Source organism: Amphiprion ocellaris, chromosome 1, assembly GCF_022539595.1.
Source record: "Amphiprion ocellaris isolate individual 3 ecotype Okinawa chromosome 1, ASM2253959v1, whole genome shotgun sequence".
NCBI lineage: Eukaryota > Metazoa > Chordata > Actinopteri > Pomacentridae > Amphiprion > Amphiprion ocellaris.
Window position 1 is genome coordinate 1,785,562 of NC_072766.1, and position 20,496 is coordinate 1,806,057.

General features: G+C 35.6%; 1 protein-coding gene across 2 annotated transcripts in view; it reads right to left on the minus strand.

The window, feature by feature from the left end:
• Positions 1 to 205: 205 nt before the first annotated feature.
• Positions 206 to 20,496, minus strand: part of cars1 (cysteinyl-tRNA synthetase 1) — a 32,343-nt gene continuing 12,052 nt past the window's right edge. For both annotated transcript variants that reach the window (XM_023263958.3, XM_023263957.3), the window contains 17 exons: positions 19,327 to 19,470; positions 18,179 to 18,319; positions 17,254 to 17,342; positions 14,082 to 14,203; positions 13,076 to 13,188; positions 12,089 to 12,217; positions 11,873 to 12,002; positions 9,619 to 9,722; positions 9,429 to 9,526; positions 8,292 to 8,481; positions 7,439 to 7,507; positions 7,132 to 7,213; positions 6,951 to 7,031; positions 6,804 to 6,871; positions 5,230 to 5,289; positions 4,316 to 4,399; positions 206 to 3,249 (listed from right to left, as the gene is read on the minus strand). In XM_023263958.3, the coding sequence (XP_023119726.1) occupies positions 3,121 to 3,249; positions 4,316 to 4,399; positions 5,230 to 5,289; positions 6,804 to 6,871; positions 6,951 to 7,031; positions 7,132 to 7,213; positions 7,439 to 7,507; positions 8,292 to 8,481; positions 9,429 to 9,526; positions 9,619 to 9,722; positions 11,873 to 12,002; positions 12,089 to 12,217; positions 13,076 to 13,188; positions 14,082 to 14,203; positions 17,254 to 17,342; positions 18,179 to 18,319; positions 19,327 to 19,470 (1,833 nt within the window). In that variant the 3' untranslated portion in view covers positions 206 to 3,120. The remainder of the gene's footprint in view (positions 3,250 to 4,315; positions 4,400 to 5,229; positions 5,290 to 6,803; positions 6,872 to 6,950; positions 7,032 to 7,131; positions 7,214 to 7,438; positions 7,508 to 8,291; positions 8,482 to 9,428; positions 9,527 to 9,618; positions 9,723 to 11,872; positions 12,003 to 12,088; positions 12,218 to 13,075; positions 13,189 to 14,081; positions 14,204 to 17,253; positions 17,343 to 18,178; positions 18,320 to 19,326; positions 19,471 to 20,496) is intronic.

Sequence of the window (20,496 nt, forward strand, 5' to 3'; positions counted from 1 at the left end):
CTGAACTTTAAAGCAACTTAACCACTAAAAATATTGCAATGGTATGAAAAAACTACAGCGATTAATTATGAACTATAAATAAAGTAGTAAAAAAGTAAATATTCAAATATTCAATTGTCTTTAAACAACTCAGCATGAATGAATGCATTTAAGGACTTTCCACCAGCAGCACGCTGAAAATATAAGAATTAAACACTCATACTGATCCAGTTCAAGCCTTTATTGAGACAGCAGACATGAAGATATCAAAATAAATCTAGATGTTTTTCTACTGTGTGCAGTAATGATAATTATCTGGCATTAAAGGGTTTAAACACAAAGCTGGCCTCCACCAGGAATCAGCGCTTCTTTTTTTTTTTTTTTTTTTTTTTTAAATGCTCCTTCCTAAATCAAATCTGCATTAATTAACAAAAATACAAAACCCTAACGATGGACGGCGAAGGAATAAAAAGCTCCTGGTCATCTGGTTTCCAGGAGGTTAAATCTGTCAGCTGCCCACTTTTAAAGCACCATCTGCTGATAGTTTTAGCTTTTATCACAAATCATCGGTAGAATCTTTACTAAATGTGTATCATTCCGCAGCTGAAAGTAGGCCCTCAGTAAACGCACTATTTCCTCTTCTATTAACGAGACTGTAGGTTTTAAAAACAGGCCAATGCATTTATGTACTAAAAAGCTGCAGGTTTAACAGAAACACATAGAATAATATGAGCCTTATTTTTTAAAGATTATCTAGTAATTAAGGGTCATTCCAGGGCAGCTCACTTCTTCCGAACCTTAACCCGACATGTTCATGATTCTCTTCCAAAAAATCTAAAATCTTTGATCAAAATCCCTTGTTAAGGTTGAAGTTTTTTGAATCCTCATCAATCATTTTTTACTGGATTCATTTGAAATTTAGGATTTCAGGATATTTAGCAACTAAACGTCCTGAAAGTTTGACAGAAATTAAACAACAATGAATATCCAAGTTTGATTAACCCTCCAGTTGTCCTCATTTACTTGCACCTAAAAATATTGTTTCCTTGTCTGAAAAAAATCCAAAAATTCAGCAAAAAAATTCCCCAAATTTCTGTAAATTTGCAAAACCTTCAGGAAAAAAAACCCAACAATTCCTTAAAAGTTTCCCTTAAAAGTTTTATTTCAAAAAAATCCCCCAAATTTGGCAAGAAAATTCTTGTGAATATTTTCAAAAAATTAGTAAAGTATGTCCAAAAAAATCCTAAAAATATCTAAAGTGATTCCATATATATCAGTAAAACTTCTAATATTTTCTTAAGAACATTCACATAAATTTTTATGTGATTTTATGTGAATGTTGTTAAGAGATATTTTAAACATTTTTTTTCCACCAAAAAATATTCAAAGATTTCCCCCAAAAATTAAAATGTGGACATCAGAAGTTTCACTGTGAAAATATATTTTTTTCCCCACATTTTCAGACTTTAAACCAGGTCAATTTTGACCCGCAGGACGACATGAGGGTTAATTAGCCATTAATGTCCACCACTGAGATTCTGTATTAATGTAGTTTTATCCTGTCTGGTGGTTTTTTGTTGGTAGATTCTCAAATGTATGTTTTCCAAAGTAGGATTATTTTTAAATAGTTGAAACGCATTTCTATGGGAAGTTTAGTAATATTCATGGCAGATAAATTAAAATTAATGTGATCAAATGACCCGAAAATAAAAGATATTCTTTTCTAAATAAAATAAGGAATGCTTGAGAAATGATCTAAAACGTTGCAGGTTCAGCAGTAAAATCAGAAAACACAGAAGAGTTTCTTTTCTACTTCACTAAAAAGTGTTATCACCATTAAAATGGTACTTTTAAAAAATATACTTCTGCATTTCATCCAATGTCTGGTTTTTTACCTAACTGATGTAAAAATGCACCTCAATGTGTCTTTTATGGTATTAGTTCTGTTTAAACGTAGATTTCTGATGATTTTGCTTGCGTGAGTCTGTAAAAGATGCTGTTTTTTTGTTGTTGTAAAAAGTGAGACTTTTTCTACTAAAAGGTCCAAAAATGCAAATCCCAAAACCAACCCATCAGATTTGTGTTGATTTAATCAAACATTTTTATATCAAATAAAAATACGACTTTAAGAGAAAAGAGTCGTCTCTTTGGTTCTTTTTCAGTTTTTTCTGCTTGTTTTTCTCTCATTAGACTTTTTCTGTTGCCTGGATTATGTTGGCAGTTCGGACCCAAACTTCACATGTGGGATTTAAATTTTTTAGATTTATTGTAATGTTATTTGATAAAAGTGGCACAAATCTAATTCCACAATAATTCAACCAGCTCCAGCAGTAGATTCAGGACTGGTTTTTCTTACAGTTTCCTTCTAGAGCTGCAGCTATCAATCAATCTTTTGTCATTTTAAAAGGTTAAAGTCCCAACAGCAGCCGTTTCCAGCTGTTATGCTGCAACTATTTTTTGCTTTTAATAACTAAATATAATGATAAACTTTGTTTCCTCAAATAAAATGAGCAATTTGAACAAGCTTCTTGGGTTGGAAGTGATGATAATGTTAATTTCCTTTATTTTCTTGACTTCTGCAGACAAAACGAATTGTGGAAATAGTCTGCAGATTAATCTGTTCTAAAAATAATCATGAGCTGCAGCTCTAGTGCCTTCAGCCAAAAAGCAGGTGACAAATTAAAGGAAAACGCTGAACATATGTGACAGATTCTATGTTCATTATTCCAGCAGAGACCTGGAGAATCCACGATGAAGGTTCACGGTGGAAAATCACTTCACTAAAACACTTGATGTTGGTTTTTCTTTTAATTTGTCACCTGTGTGTGCGGGAGCTTCCATTTGTAGCAAAAAGTTCCTTTAATCCTCGAACCAACCGGTGGAGTTTCAGTCAAACCTCCAACAGAGTTCTGCTGATGTGAACGTCGACCAAAGTCAACAGAGAAAGAAAAAAGTCTGTTTCTGTCGCTGAGTTCTTCCTGCTCTTATTTTGAAAAATTATGCATGGTTACCTGTAATCGTCAGTCTGAAAGAATAAACAACAAAAACCCCTGTTTTCTGATCCAGAACAAGATGAACAGGAGACAAACGGTGAGCCGGTAGCTTTTATTCTGCAGGGGAGTGGATGGATGTTCTGGTCTGTCAATTTCCGTTCTGGTTCATCTGAAGATACTCGCTGTGAAGCTTCTCCTGAGCCTCGTAAAGTTTACGCAGCTTCTTGGCTTGTCCTTTACTGAGCTCCTTCCCTTCAGCATCATGGGTGGGAAAACCCTGCAGACAACAAGAACAGCTTTAGGTTTTTAATGGTTGGTCAGATTTTATGATCTGGACATTTAAAGGAGTTTTTTTTTTTGAGAAAATCATTCAATAAAACAGACAAACATAAAAATGAAGACCCGAAGTCTTAAGTCTGTTCTCTTAAAACCAGAATCTGCAGGAGTAACACAGATTTCTATCATTATTTCGCTTTAACCCTCCTGTTGTCCTCATTTACGGGCATCAAAAAATATTGTTTCCAATAAAATTCCAATAATTCCTTAAAAGTTTCCCTTAATTTTATTTTTTAAAAAATCCCCCAAATTTGGCAAGAAAATTCTTGTAAATATTTTCAAAAAATGAGTAAAAATCTTCCAAAAAATACTAAAAATATCTAAAGTGATTCCATATATATCAGTAAAACTTCTAATATTTTCTTTAAGAACATTCACATAAAAATCACCCACAATCCAGTGAAATTCGCTGGATTTTGGTTGATTTTTATGTGAATGTTCTTAAGAAACATTTTTAACATTTTTTTTCCACCAAAAAATGTTCAAAGATTTCCCAAAAATGTTGAAAATGTGGATATCAGAAGTTTCACTGTGAAAATATGTTTTTTCCCACATTTTCAAACTTTAAAATGGGTGAATTTTGACCTGCAGGACGACACGAGGGGTAAAATCTGCTCTCCAGAAGGCGTCTGAAAGACTCTCTGTGACCTAAAGCACAGTTTACTGTAGATGATAGCATCTAGAAATTACCAGTATTAGTTCAGACGAGACCGACTTCACCTGTAAACATCAATGCTGTCATGATTGAAATAGTTCTTGAAAGCTCTTGAGGGATTCACCATTTCATCAAAACTGGAATATCTGTCCGTTTTCCTTCTAGAGCTGCAGCTATCAATCAATCTTTTGTCATTTTAAAAGGCTAAAGTCAGAACAGCAGCTGTTTCCAGCTGTTATGCTGCAGCTATTTGTTGCTTTTAATAACTAAATATGATGCTAAACTTTATGTTTCCTCAAATAAAATGAGCAATTTGAACACATATTTCTTGAAAAGCTCTTGAGGGATTTACCGTTTCATCAAAACTGGAATATTTGTCCGTTTCACAGCGAAACATCTCACATGGAGGCGTCTTCATCTTGGCCAGTTTGGCCATCTGGAAGACCAAAACCATGAACACCAACATGATTAGACGCATTAAAATATCTGTTTTATGGATTATTAGATTATTAAAGTATTTATAACACAACATCTGTTTTATGGATTAGTAGTAGTGGTGGGACATGATTAAAAAGTGCTGTGGGCTGGAGTTAAAATTGGAGGTGTTGAAGTAAACTGTACCTCGTACCTGCAGACAGAAACTACTAATTAGAATTAGTGGTGGGACGCGATTAAAAAAATTTATCTAATTAACCCTTTTATTGTCCTCATTTACGGGCACAAAAAAATAATGTTTCCTTGTCTGACAAAAAAAAAATTCCCCAAATTTCTGAAAATTTGCAAAACCTTCAGGAAGAAAATTCCAAGAATTCCTTAAAAGTTTTATTTTTAAAAATCCCCCAAATTTGGAAATCCTAAAAATATCTAAAGTGATTACATATAACAGTAAAACTTCTAATATTTTCTTTAAGAACATTCACATAAAAATCAAGCAAAATCCAGCAAAATTCACTGGATTTTGGTTGATTTTTATGTAAATGTTCTTAAAGAAACATATTAACATTTGTTTTTATTTCCACCAAAAAATTCTCCAAGTTTTCCCAAAAATGTTGAAAATGTGGACATCAGAAGTTTCACTGTGAAAATACATTTTTTCCCCACATTTTCAAACTTTAAAACGGGTCAATTTTGACTCGCAGGACGACACGAGGGTTAATTAATCGAAATTAACGTGTTAAAGTCCCAGCCCTAATTATTAGGTTATTAAATAATTTTATTTTTATTTTTAATAACAGAACATGTGTTTTATGGAGACGTCAGTCTGACCTCCTGTTCCTGTTTCTTCCTGGCAGCTTCTTCCTTCTTCTTTTTCTTTTCCTCTTCAATCTGTGAAAAAAGGTTCAAAATGACTCCTCAGCTCCACATACGATAAAAAGAATCCTCCTGGTTCACAGGTTTCAGGGTTAACTGTTGCAGAAAACGTGCTGGTTTGAGTTTTTAATGAGGGAATGAGAACAGACAGACTTAAAGGAGGAAACTCATTCTATTAGTCCATGGGCCAGACCAGATACTGGAACCATCTCAGGTGACCAAACCTAAGTGCTACTAAAATGTACGTTGGGTTATCATGAGTACATCAGGATGTGAGAGTCTTTCCATACTGGCAGCTTTATCACTGATTAGTGAAACGGTCACATTCACCATAACTGCTGTATGGTACAATTCATTTAAACCTCACTGTCTGCAAAGATCACATCTAATATGAGTCAATAATCACATTCACCATAACTGCTGTATGGTACAATTCATTTAAACCTCACTGTCTGCAAAGATCACATCTAATATGAGTCAATAATCACATTCACCATAACTGCTGTATGGTACAATTCATTTAAACCTCACTGTCTGCAAAGATCACATCTAATATGAGTCAATAATCACATTCACCATAACCGCTGTATGGTACAATTCATTTAAACCTCACTGCCTGCAAAGATCACATCTAATATGAGTCAATAATCACATTCACCATAACTGCTGTATGGTACAATTCATTTAAACCTCACTGTCTGCAAAGATCACATCTAATATGAGTCAATAATCAAATGAAACTGCTTGAGAAAAGGCTAATATATTCTAATAAACATCAGACCCAGATGAAGGCATTTCTTGTTTGTACTTTCTTTTCATGCTTATTTGTTTTGGTCACTTTGTGTCTCATTTTTGTCATTTTATGTCTTGTTTTCTGTCTTGTTTCTGTCGTTTTCTGTCTTGTTTTTGTCTTTTTGCGTCTTGGTTTTGTCGTTTTGTTTCTTGCTTTGTCATTTAGGGTCTTGTTTTTGTTGTTTTGCGTGTTGTTTCTGTCGTTTTGTGTCTTGTTTTTGTCATTTTGTGTTGCGTTTTTGTCATTTTGTGTCTTGTTATTGTCGTTTTGTGTGTCATTTCTGTCATTTTGTGTCTTGTTCTTGTTGTTCTTTGTCTCATTTTTGTCATTCTGTTTGTTGTTTTTGTCACAGACAATCTTGTTGCCATAGCAGTGAAATCTTTCTCAGTCTCCACTTTGTTGTCATATTGTTCTGTGCTGTAAAGTTATTAACACAGATGATGATGTGTGGCGTTTCTTATTTTTTCATAATGAGGAATAATCCTGTTGAATTGGACTTTTGTCTCAGATCCTTTCATTGTGTCCATTAAACCAGTGATAACATTCATTAAGCTGTGAGTCTGCAACAGCATCATATCAAAATGTAAACTAGAGACATATAGCTGGTTAAAAAGACCTGAAAGAATCAGTCACCTTGAGTGGTACCGATACTGGAGATGGTGGGTCCAGGCTCATGGACTATGTCACACTTACAGTAAATCTGGGGTTCTTCTATTCATTTCTGATGGTCTCTCACCTTCTTCTTCTCCTCTTTCTCCTTCAGTAAGGTCTCCTTGTCCACCAGTTTCACCACAGTAGGCAAACCTGCAGGTCACAGTTTCATCAGTTTACGAGGAAATAAAAGGCTTTATTTTTGTTGTCAAGGACAGAATATTAAAGAAACCTTCATGATCTTCCAGTCGGACTCCCAGCTCTGGTAATGTTTCGTCACGGACATCGTCGCAGAGCTGCAGCAGCTCCATCACTGCAGAGGTTTATTATTATTTAGATATATCATATATTAATAAATATTAGATATAGATTTTCTCTGGTCAGTTAAAGCTCTTATATTAACAGGTCCTCACCTTTCTGCTCTCGGGCGATTTTCCGTACGTTCTCCCTGAAGTCCGACAGCACGGAGAGGTACGGCATCACGGTGCTCTCCAGCTGCACATCGGTTCAGAAAAAGCAGATTTTTAGCCAGTCAGTGGAACTACATTTAAAAACACAGAGTGAGTCGCATGAAGGAAGCTAAAGCTCTGCTAAATAGAATGATTTAACGAGAGGTTCTGATTCCTGAGAAAATACTAACAAGCAGCACATTCATCATGATAACAGAACGACAAAACAAGCAGGTTTCAAAAACAAAAACTGTGAAACGTGTTTCCTCACATCCACGCTCTGATCCTGTCCTCCAACAGGGAAACCAATCGGGTCGGATCCTTCAATGGCACCAAATATCTGGACAACAGCAACAGAATAAAGTCAGTGAGTAAAGAATAAAGTCAGAGGATGAAGAATAAAGTCAGTAAATAAAGAATAAAGTCAGAGGATGAGGAATAAAGTCAGCAAATAAAGAATAAAGTCAAGAGGATAAAGAATAAAGTCAGTAAATAAAGAATAAAGTCAGAGGATAAATAATAAAGTCAGTACATGAAGAATAAAGTAAGAGGATAAATAATAAAGTCAGTACATGAAGAATAAAGTAAGAGGATAAAGAATAAAGTCAGTAAATAAAGAATAAAGTAAGAGGATAAAGAATAAAGTCAGTAAGAGGATAAAGAATAAAGTCAGTAAATAAAGAATTAAGTCAGAGGATAAAGAATGGATTTTGGATTTCGGTTGATTTTTTTGTGAATGTTCTTCAGAAACATTTTTTTTTTTTAACATTTCTTTTTTCCCACCAAAACATGTTCAAAGATTTCCCAGAAATGTTGAAAATGTGGACATCAGAAGTTTCACTGTGAAAATATATATTTTTTCCACATTTTCAAACTTTAAAACGGGTCAATTTGACCCGCAGGACGACACAAGGGTTAAGACAGACCACTTTTAAATCATTTCTAAGACATTTCAGACGTGCTGCTCTAAACTCGGGTGTTCTATAACTTTTGAAGGAATGGGTTTCTTGGTTGTTGCTCAGCTGATCAGTGGGTATTCTGATGATAATAACTGGACGATGATATGCTGATGATAACAGCTGGTTGTTCTGTATGTAAGACGACAGCTGGGTGTGTAAACAGACCTTCAGCATGTTGGTGAGGTAGACGGCGATGCTCTCCATCAGCAGCCGGTTCGGCCTCAGCTTGGCGTTCTTCCTGCTGGCGACGTAGCTGTTGCTCTGACCCACCAGAACCCTCATCTCCTCCATGGCGGTCCGGGTGTCGATGTTGTCGCAGAGAGCCTCGTGGACGGCAGCTTTCCTGTCGTAGAAACTGCAGACCAAACAAATGTCTTTTAGTCCTGACCTGTTCTTATGGTTCTACTGTAGCGAGTGCAGAAAGCACACAGGAAGGGATTTTTAAGGAAACTAATCTGGATTAAGGTATTCAGATGTCGTGTCTTTGTGAAGTAAAAAGTGCACTAAGAATCGAACAAACGCTCTTTTTTTTTGACGCCACTTCTGTTAACCTTCCTGTTGTTTTCATTTACGGGAAACAAAAAATATTGTTTCCTTGTCTGAAAAAAAATCCAAAAATTCAGCAAAAAAATTCCCCAAATTTCTGAAAATTTGCAAAACCTTCAGGAAGAAAATTCTAATAATTCCTTAAAAGTTTCCCTTAAAAGGTATATATATATAGATATCCCTCAAATTTGACCAAGAAACTTTTGTAAAGATTTTTTTAAAAATGAGTAAAAATCTTTCACAAAATCTTTAAAATATCTAAAGTGATTCCATATATATCAGTAAAAGTTCTAATAATTTCTTTAAGAACGTGAATGTTCTTAACCTTCCTGTCGTCCTGAGGGTCAAAATTGACCCGTTTCAAAGTTTGAAAATATGGAAAAATAAATATTTTCACAGTGAAACTTCTGATGTCCACATTTTCAAAAAAAATCTACCAAAATCCAGTGAAACTCGCTGGATTTTGGTTGATTTTTATGTGAATGTTCTGAAGAAACATTTTTAACATTTCTTTTTTTCCACCAAAAAATGTTCAAAGATTTCCCAGAAATGTTGAAAATGTGGACATCAGAAGTTTCACTGTGAAAATATATTTTTTTTCTCCCCATTTTCAAACTTTAAACCAGGTCAATTTGACCCGCAGGACGACACGAGGTTTAAAATGAACCGTTTAGTGAAGATTCCAGCAGGTTAAATCTGTTCCAGAGGTTTTTCTGCTGTTATAAAACCTCCAGTTCCTCGTCTTTTCTGCCTCACCTGTTGTTGAGCTCCACCTCGGCTTCCTCCCACTTCTCAAACTGACCGGTGACATCGGTAGGAGCTCTCAGGATGTCCTTCACGTTCAGGAAGAACTCCTGTTTGAATGTAAAGAGGCAGAAAAAAAAACCCCGTCAGGAGTGAAACCACCTCCGAACTCTAGACTAACATCAGTCCCATCTTCACCCACGTTCATGAACTTCTCGTACTGGACGGCCGACTCCATGGTGTTGGAGGAATAGTCCAGAGTGTCCTTCCAGGAATGCATGAGGAACGCCAGACGGAGCTGCCGGGCTGCCGGGACACGAACGCAGTGAATGTTAGATGTTTCTATTCTACACTGCAAAAACTCAAAATCTTACCAAGTCTGTGTGTCTTATTTTTAGTCTAAATGTCTCATCCCACTTGATTTAAGATAAATTCACTTAACAAGTGACATTTCAGCAGATGGAGGGACTTGTTTTAAGACAATGCATCTGAAATATCTTGTTAAGTCAAACAATCCTGAAATGATCTTGTTCTGAGTTGTATTTTACAAGAAACAAGGTTCATTTTACTTTTCAGACATTTTCCAAGCTGAGGTGTTATTTGTAGAAGCTACACAATCTGGATTTAAGAAATACACTTGACTTGATTTGAGTTATTTCTAAATGAGGGAGGAAGAACCACGGTCATATTTACAACTAATGTATTTTCATCCAACTGTATGTGGACAGATAACTTAAAATGCTTAAATCACACTTTTTAATCTTGTTTCAAGGACAAGCTGGTCTTAAATCTAGAGTCATGTCGCTGTTATACAACCTAAAATAAGTCAAATACATCTTAAATTTAGTACTCAGCATGAATGTTTAAAAAGCAAATGTCTATTTTTGAGTTAAAAACAGCTGATTTTGGGCATCGCTGGCTGACCCTAAAACACAATAAATGCTGTGAAAATACGACTAAATATTAGGATTTCTAGCTAACTGTGAGAAGACACATCTGAAAATGCTTCAATTAATCTTTGTAATCTTATTTGAAGTACAAGATGGTCTGAAATCTAGAGAAGTGCCGCTATAATAAAAAATATATTTTTGAGTGAAAAACTGCTATTTTTTAGCATATGTGGCTTATTTGAAGACACCTAAGCTTGACAATCCTGGTAAAATAGAGCTTAAAATAAGTTTTCCCAGCTAATTTTAAGATCTCAATATTCTAAATATCATATCTTATTTCAAGAAATCTTACCAAGACATTTTTCACTTGTTCTATTGGCAGATTTTTTCACTTATTTCAAGGTAAAAGTTCCTTGAAATAAGTTTTTTTTTCCAGTGTAACTTGAGACATCCTACAGTTCTACAATTACACCAGCAAAGATCTAGTCAGGAGGAAACAACTGGGAAAAGATCCGTCCTGTCATTTATTTACATCATGCGATATCCAAATAGAAACCAGACATATGTTCCAGAAGGAGTTCATTCATTTAGGCTTCATTTGCACATGACAGGCTTGTTATAAAAACCAAAAAGAACAGCACAAAGCTGGTTTCTGATGGCTGGTTCCCAACATAAAGCATTGATCTTCATGATTTCTTCATTAAAAGAAGGAAATCAAGGAAATCAGTGGCTGATTTAAAGGCCTTAATGTAGTTCCTTCTTCACCGAGACCTTTTCTTATCAGTTTAATTATTTACAGAGAACTAAAGTCAGACTGACTGTGAACAAGCACAAATAAACCCATAAAAAGACCCTAAACCGCTGAATCTCAAACATACCAGCAGGTCTGAATGGAGTTTTATCTTCTGAGGCTTTTTCTGATCAAAGATATTAAATTTACTGTCAAATATAACAAAAAAAAAGCTGCAACTACATTAATAGTTTCTACTTTTTAGAAGCTTTTCTTACTGACAGACAAACTAATTAATTATTAAACTGCTGCTTAATATTTTCATCAAGCTTTTCTAACAATCACGTCAAAATGTTACACCCTCTGGTGGTTTAAAAGGAAAACCATCTTTAAAATAAATTAAAGACAAATCACTAAAACGGACGCGTTATTAGCAAGAAACTGTAAAAACAGAAAAACTGTTGGTTCTTCACCTGAGCAGCTGCCAGAAAAATAATTCAAATCTAACCTGAAAATCGTGATATTTCATCAAAGTCCATTTATCCTCAATGTTTATCTTAAAATCCTCCAAAATAAACCTTTGCTCTGAACAGATTCTGTAAAAAAATAGAAGTTCTTCATTCCTAGATGTTAACCCTCACCCTGTTACTGTCATTATTTATGGCATTATAAGTGAGTCAGACTAAATAAAAGACACGTCTGAGTTCTCTCTACTTCTAGCTCTGGTTGTTCTGTGTGACTTCATAATGCAGTGAAAAATGGGCCCACAGAGAGTAAAAATGTAACAGGAGTTAAAAGAAACGCCCAGGAACAGCTGAATGCAGCAGAAGAGTGACCTGTGTTCTTGGCCAAGGCGTCCTTAATGGTGATGAAGTTCTTCAGAGACTTGGACATCTTACAGCCAGCGATGGTCAGATGTCCGGTGTGGAGGAAGTAACGCACCCAGTGATCGTTCTCAAAGAACGCCTACAAGAGGAAAAACTCTCCGTTAGACTGGAGAAGGAATGAAATACATCCCAGAAATGTTCTCTGTGCAGGCTTTCAGTGTGGACCTCAGACTGAGCCAGCTCGTTGTCGTGATGAGGGAACCGGAGATCAAACCCTCCGCCGTGGATGTCCATCGACTCCCCCAGGATGGAGCCGGCCATGGCTGAACATTCGATGTGCCATCCAGGACGCCCCTGTCCAAAAAAACACACTGATCAATCACAAATTAATCACTGGCCATCACTGACCAATCACTGATCAATCGCTGACCAATCACTGATAAATTGTTGGTCAATCACTGATCCATCATTGATCAATCACTGGTAAATAACGGACCAATTACGGATCAATCATTGATCAATCACTGGTCAATCACTGATCATCACCAGTCAATCACTGACCAATCATTGATGAATCACTAATCAATCACTGGTCAATCGCTAAACAATCACCAATCAATAACCAGTCAATCGCTGATCAATCATTGATCGATCGTTGATCAATCACGGATCAATGACTGATCAATTGTTGGTCAATCACTGGTTAATAACAGACCAATTGCAGATTAATCATTGATCAATCACTAATCAATCACTGATCCATTGCTCATGATCACTGACCAATCACTGATCAATCATTGACCAATCACTGATCAATCATTGACCAATCACTGATCAATCATTGACCAATCACTGATCAATAAAATGTGACAGAACAGTAAAAAGGCCCTCTGTTATTTGGTATTCAGTCAGTTGTGTTATTTTGTTTGACAAACGGTCTAAAGATATTAAATTTATCATCAAATATAGCAACTTAAAGCAGTAATTTCTTCCATTTTAGACTCTGAGATCAGAGACAATCTGTTTCTGCTCAAAAAGCTCAGAAATGATCAAACAAACTGCAGATTAATTTTCTGATTAAACTCTTCCATTAATCAAACTTAATGGGGGAGATCAAACCTTCCCTTTCTCCTGTCTGGATCAAATTAAATATTTAAATGAAGGCTACAGATGATCCCTTCTTATTTAAAGTTTAATATGATGAAATCTGACCTTCCCCCATGGAGAGTCCCAGGAAGGTTCTCCAGGTTTGGAGGCTTTCCACAAGGCAAAGTCATTCTGGGACTTCTTCTCACTTAACCTGTCAGCAGAGATGCTCAGGTCACCTGTGGAGCAGAAACACAGAGAGAAGGTCAGAAAACATGGAACGTGTCCCTGGAGAACACATCGATCATGTTATATCCCTGTGCTGTTTTTATGGATATCTGCCTGCAGTTTTCAGCAGTAAAATGTGCATTTTTACTACTTTAATCATCAGAATTTGAGATTAAAACACAGAAATGAGACACAAGCAGGAACTGGCTGGAACTATAAATATAGATATTTTCAGATATGGTAGATGTTCAGAAGTTTCAGGCAGTAGGTGGAACTCTTCTGACATGAATTTATGCTGGAACCAACTGATTTAGTTTTGTTTTATAAATCATAGAAATATGAGCATCTGGTTTGTTCTGAGTCTGTTATCAGTTTATTCTAATCAGGTTGGAATAATTCAACATCCTGCAGAAACCAGAGCTTTATGTTGATTCAGGATTCATTTAGGATAATAATAAGGCCAGAAGGATTTAGATCATCTACAGAGAAATGCTGATGCTGTTCAGATTGGTTGGATTATGTTCATTTTGTCATTTTTTATTACAGAATAGCACTACTTTTAAACTGACAGCTGAATAAGGAAAGTATGGTTTCACTTTGCTGACATGTTTCACCTGCATCTGCCGTCTTCTTCAGAGCGTTGTCTGTAGTGTGATGACGTGTCCTTTTTTATCACGTGGCCGACCATAAAAAAGGAATGCGTCATCACACGTCAGATGCAGTGGAAACATATAAAGGTAAAACCCATCCTTTCTTATTCAGCTGTCGGTTTAAAAGTAACGCCATTCTACTGTTCAGACTCGTTTGGTTCCTGCAGGCCAACTGAACAGAACACTGCTCCAGTTTCAGGACGATAATGTGACATTCTGTCTTTTCCTTTCCAACATGCGAAAAACGTAGAAACCTTCTCCCTCCTGCAGAGCTTTCTGGTCTCCCACGGCCTCCGGAACCAGCTTGGCGTATGAGTGCTGTGGGCTGGAGTCAAACTTAGAGGTGTTGAAGTAAACCGAGCCGTTGGACTCGTACCTGCAGACAGAAACTACTAATTAGAATTACTGGTGGGACACATTGAAAAAAAATGTATCTAATTAATTACAGGCTTTGTAATCAATTAATCGCGATAAATTGCATTTTTGTCAAATAGCAATAATTGACACAATAAGTGAAGTTTTTCAATTCAAATAACTTTTGGTTGACAGATGAATCAATGAATAGACCAGTCCCTCCAGGAATCCGCAATATTGTGATTGCGCAAATTCATCCAATCTCCATGAATTCTGCACCACCTTACAATTTTGTCCATCACAACAAATAAGCTTAAAACATTGCAACTTACATCACAATTTTTTAGAAAAGCTGCCGTGAATTCAGACATTTTAGGGAGAAACAATCTGGAAAAACGCCCTGAAATCCTGGAGGGACTGATAGACATATACATGGTTATAATTTTACATTTAAAATATTAAAATTAATACAATTTAGAAACAATGATGATTTAAAGCCTGGATTTAGTTCAGTTTTCCCACTGTATGGGACATAACTAGTGATGATCCTCTGATACCGGAGGCTTCGACACATGCGCTGTAGCTCATGAAGCAAACGTATCGAGCCACTGTGCCGAGGCGTGGTTTGGTCACGTGACTCGGGATGTTTGAATCACTTCAGTGACGTTTGAAGCACTCAACTGCTTTGAATCACCTGATTGGTTCGGTTTGTTATGTGACTCACTCAGCGGGATCGAGAGTGTTCCGGGATAGGAGATCCCTATTTAGTGTCGTTCATTTGAATTGTTTTTCGCAGAGTAGGTTGTTTTTTTTGCTGTTGTTGCCGTGATTTGCTTTGAGAGTTAGTAGTATGTCAGATTTCGTATTTCGTAGAAAATAGATTTTTTTTATATATATATATATATATATATATATATATATATATATATATATATATATATATATATATATATATATATATATATATATATATTTTCCCAACTCACCACCCCCATGACACAACACCTGGCACAGAACCTTGTCAGGTGCTTAGCTGACAGACTACAAACCAAAGAAAAGAACAGTTCACTGGCTGTTGCTACACTTGTGGCTCTGCAGTTCAAAACTTTTGGATTCACCAATCAGAGTGGCAGCCAGTGTGAAAGAACGTTTAATAACAGAATGCACAACAATTAACATAAAGAATACCAAGCAGCAGTCATCTACGTCACAAGCACCACCGCAGCCTCGTCCTCCACCACCAGCAGCACCTTCCACAGGTATTCTTTTTTCTCTTCTGAATAGGGAATGACTGACATTTCTGGTGATGATGATGATGATCTTCAATATTTTTCAGTTCAACTGTGGAGCCTATTGGACGAAGATGCAAGTAGAGCCTGACAAATGCAAAGCGCCACAGCGAATGCAATTGTAGAAAGAACGGCAGACCCACTGGCTTAACTGGGCAACCCACAAAACCATTTACCCAAACTTGTACAATGGAGCCAAACATTTCCTGTGTACCTCAGCCTCATCTGTGCCGTGTGAACAGGTTTTTTTTTTCTAAAGCTGGGGAGATAGTGAGTAAAAGAAGGAACTGCTTGAGTCCCAAAACTGTTGATAAATTATTTCTCAATAAAAATTCTTAACCAGTTACATAAACACACCCTCTTTACTGACCTCTTTACCAATAAACCCCAAAATCTTTGCCAAAATCCATAATAAACCATATAATCTTTATTTGCACCAGCCCCATGTGAAAATGACATCAGTCTGTATTTGTAGAGCATCTCATGAATGTAGCAGCACCGTTTAAATGTTTCATAACACAGAATATAAGTGAAGAGTATATAGGTTACAGACAAACATGGCAAATAAGAAACGTGCTCTTCAATAGTTATTGTCATTATTATTACTAGTAATATTATTTTTGTGTCCACTAGAACCTATACAATCATCTAGTGTAGTCAAAGAGGAATGTGTGTATGTCCAAAACAATCCATAAACCAACGACCACGTCTTGATTGCACTTCATTTTATTGACCACTAGATGTCCTACTCGAGCTGTGTGTGTCATTGAGGCCTCGAGTAATGAACCATGTTTTGAATGAAGTGTCGAAGCTTCAACAAAGCCTCGATCAGCCATCACTAGACATAACATCAGCATATGTAGTTCAAGGACCTTCAGAAAGTTGAAAATCCACAGATTTACTCTGTTTTTAGAGTTTCTGGGTCTGATAAATGGTGTCATTGTGATGGTTGTTTTCAGAAATATACATTTTTATTTATAAACAAATAGTTTTTTTTTCAGAAACGAAAAGTTCATAGGTAGGTTAATAAAAGACAGACATTATTGTGGTTTAAGTTTACACCGCCGAGGTCTTGGAGGAGTAAAAACTTAAACTACAAAAATGTTTCATTTCTGTTTATCTGCATTTTTCATCTGTCTGCTACATTCACAGATTACTGCAAATCTAAGTGCAATTATAGCGATTTTATTCAACATTTTCAGACTTTCTGTCAACTCAAGCACTGTCTAGAAAAGTGGTCTATTATGGGATGGCTACACCGTTAGCATGACTCGTAGCTAACGTTAGCTCTGGTGCTAACAGCAACATGTTTTACATTGAGGTGATACCGTCGGCTTGAAGTGATGCAGTGATCAGAAAACTCTTTGTTGTACAATTTACACACAACCAGGCTTTTATCCAAGCTGCCATCAGGAAGATGTTTAAAAGAAAACTTTCTGACCCACAAGCTCAATCTCATCTTCCTTCACTGTTCACCAGTGCCCGACTTCACTCAGTGTTTCCTGTGCTTCTTCTTCATGGCTACAAACAGACTTTAAGTGCATTACCGCCACCTACTGGGCTGGAGTGTTTATCAGAGTTACCGGTGTGCCAGAAATGAGGGAACTGATAAAGGTGCGATTACATGCCTTATTTCTTTTAACTCGGTATTTTTGCTGTAATTAATTCATCGAAATTAACGTGTTAAAGTCCCAGCTCTAATTAGAATAACTACAACTTCACGGCTTTATAAGAGCCTGATAATAATCAGAAATACTACAAACATTGCTGGTTTCTTCCTCACCCGTAACCGTTGGAGACGATCTTCTTCACAAACTCCACGATCTCAGGAACGTACTCACTGACCCGAGTCAGGACGTCAGGAGGGAGAACCTGCAGGGAAACAGCAGGTAAACATTTATTTTAAGATTTTTTAAATACATTTTAATACATTTCTGCATCGTCAGGAGGAAGAACCTGCAGGGAAACAGCAGGTAAACGTTTATTTTAAGATTTTTTAAAATACATTTTAATACATTTCTGCAGCGTCAGGAGGAAGCACCTGCAGGGAAACATTTATTTTAAGATTTTTTAAATATATTCTAATGCATTTCTGCAACGTCAGGAGAGAGAACCTGCAGGGAAACAGTGTACTCTTTTTTTTGAATTTGAAATTGAATTTCCCTTCGGGGATTAATAAAGTCATTGCATTGTATTGTATTGTATTGTACTCATGCTGATATTTATTTTTTTACTTATGCTGATATTTTTCTACTCACGCTGATATTAATTTTTCTCCTCATGCTGATATTTTTCTCCTCACGCTGATATTTATTTTTCTACTTATGTTGATATTTATTTTTTTAATCATGCTGATATTTATTTTTCCCCTCATGTTTATCAAATATTTGATCGTTTCTGAGACACTGAATGGTAGCAACTGTAACATCAGCAGTTTCTCAATAAATAAAGTGTTTTACTGTGGTTAGAGGGTGAAAAATACCTGGAAACAGGTTCTAAAATGTCTTTGAGTTATTGGAAAAGCGCTTTATAAATAAAATTTATTATTATAAAATCTATTTTATTTTTAATTAAACTAACAGATGGGGATGAAAACATCTGACTAGAGTTTGATGCTTTGGTTTCCACATATTTTAACCTTTAAGGGTGGAAATCAAGGCTGATTTTTTTGGCGTTGCAAATCAAATAAAACCAGTTTTTCTACGTACGTTCAGGGCCTCCATGTCTTTATGATACTCTCCCTCCCAGTACTTGGGGAGGATGGAGAAGATTGAATTCTCTGTGACTTGACTTCCAAACTGTTTGTCCAACCAGTCGGCCAGCAGGTCTTTGGAGCTCTCCAGCAGCGCCTGGGAAAGAGAAAAGTAAATATCTATCCATGTACATTAAATAAGACATGTTTAGGATGTAAAACATGTGGAGGAAACACAGAATTAAATATCTATTATACATTAAATAATAATAATATTCATAAAGACTTGAAATTGAAAGATACATTTATAACCAACTTTTCCTTCAGTCCTAAATTCATCATTTTTCCACAGAAATAGTTCCTCTTTTGTGTTCCATATTTGAAATGTAGATTAGATCAATCAGCTGAGATAACAATTAAAAAGTTTAATTTAAAGGTTAATCAAAGGTTCATATTTCCACAGAACTTGAAGCAGGAGTTCTGGATGAAGATAAACTTTATTGACCTCTCATCAGGGATAATTAATCATTTCTTTTATGGATTATGCTGCCACCTCATCGCCTCGTTGAATGAAAATTAAAACAACTTTAACGAAGCAGAAACCCGATAAATTCAGACTTCACAGGTTGAGTCACTTTAACCCTCCTGTTGCCCTCATTTACGAGCACTAAAAATATTGTTCCCTCGTCTGAAAAAAATCCAAAAATTCAGCAAAAAAAAATCCCCAAATTTGGTGAGAAATAAAAATTAAAAAAATAAAATAAAATTATAATTATTTTCAAAAAATGAATAAAAATCTTCCGAAAAAAAATCCTAAAAATATCTAAAGTCATGTATTAGTAAAAGTTCTAATATTTTCTTTAGGAACATTCAGAAAAAAATGAACCAAAATCCAGCGAAATTCGCCAGATTTTGGTTGATTTGTTTTTAACATTTCTTTTTTTTCCACCAAAAAAATGTTTAAAAATTTCCCAAAAATGTTGAAAATGTGGAAGTTTTCAGTGTGAAAATGTTTTTTTTCCCACATTTTCAAATTTTAAAATGGGTCAATTTCACCCGCAGGACAATACAAGGGTTAAAAGTTCAGTTACTGTGGAGAAAAGTTCAAATAAACTTTAAAATATGATCTACGGTAAATAATCAAAGCTCTCTTCTTCATCTCACCTGGGCCAGAGGTTGAACATCTGCTGCTTTGCTCTCCAGCGCCCCCTGCAGGGGCTCCAGAGCGTCGGCTACAGCAGCGTCCAGCCGCTCCATCATCTGCTTCTTATCAGGGTCTGAGGTCGAAGCCAGGCTGGCCTGAAAGGGCTGGAAAGAAGCACAGCAGGAGGATTCAGGAGAAAGAAAGACAAAGAAAAAGCTGCACCGAAGCATCCAGTTCTATCATTTATTTATAAATACATTTCTTCTTCTTCTTATTATTATTATTATAACATCATTTATGATTTAACATCTGACAGTTGGACTTTTGAGAGTTGTGTTTGAAATAAAGTGCCTCTGATTAACCCTCGTGTCGTCCTGCGGGTCAAAATTGACCCGTTTTAAAGTTTGAAAATGTGGGAAAAAAATATATATTTTCACAGTGAAACTTCTGATGTCCACATTTTCAACATTTTTTGGAAATCTTTGAACATTTTTTGGTGGAAAAAAAGAAATGCTAAAAATGTTACTTAAGAAAATTCACAAAAATAATCAACCAAAAATCCAGCGAATTTCGCTGGATTTTGGTTGATTTTTATGTGAATGTTCTTAAAGAAAATATTAGAAGTTTCACTGATATATATGGAATCACTTTAGATATTTTTAGGATTTTTTGGAAGATTCTTACTCATTTTTTGAAAATATTTACAAGAATTTTCTTGCCAAATTTGGGGAATTTTTTAAAATAAATTTTTTAAGGGAAATTTTTAAGGAATTATTGGAATTTTCTTTCTGAAGGCTCTGCAAATTTTCAGAAAATTTTCGCTGAATTTTTGGATTTTTTCAGACAAGGAAACAATATTTTTTGGTGCCCATAAATGAGGACAACAGGAGGGTTAATAGAGTGGATAAATTCCCTGTTCATGTTGTGTTTAATTTAACTTTTAATTTTAATTTAACTTTAACTAGTCTCTGCTTCCCAAACAGACGTCAGAGGGAAACCAACAGGAACGACAGACTTTCTGTTATTTTTGAGCTTTTTTTTTTTTTTTTTTTTTTTTTTTACCTAAACTGGGATTTTTAGAAAGATTTATTCAGATCCAACATGGAGGTAAATGTAGTTTGTTGTTTAACCTTCAAAATATTTTTTTCTACCAAAGTTAGTATTTAGAAAAACAACACAAATCTGAGTAA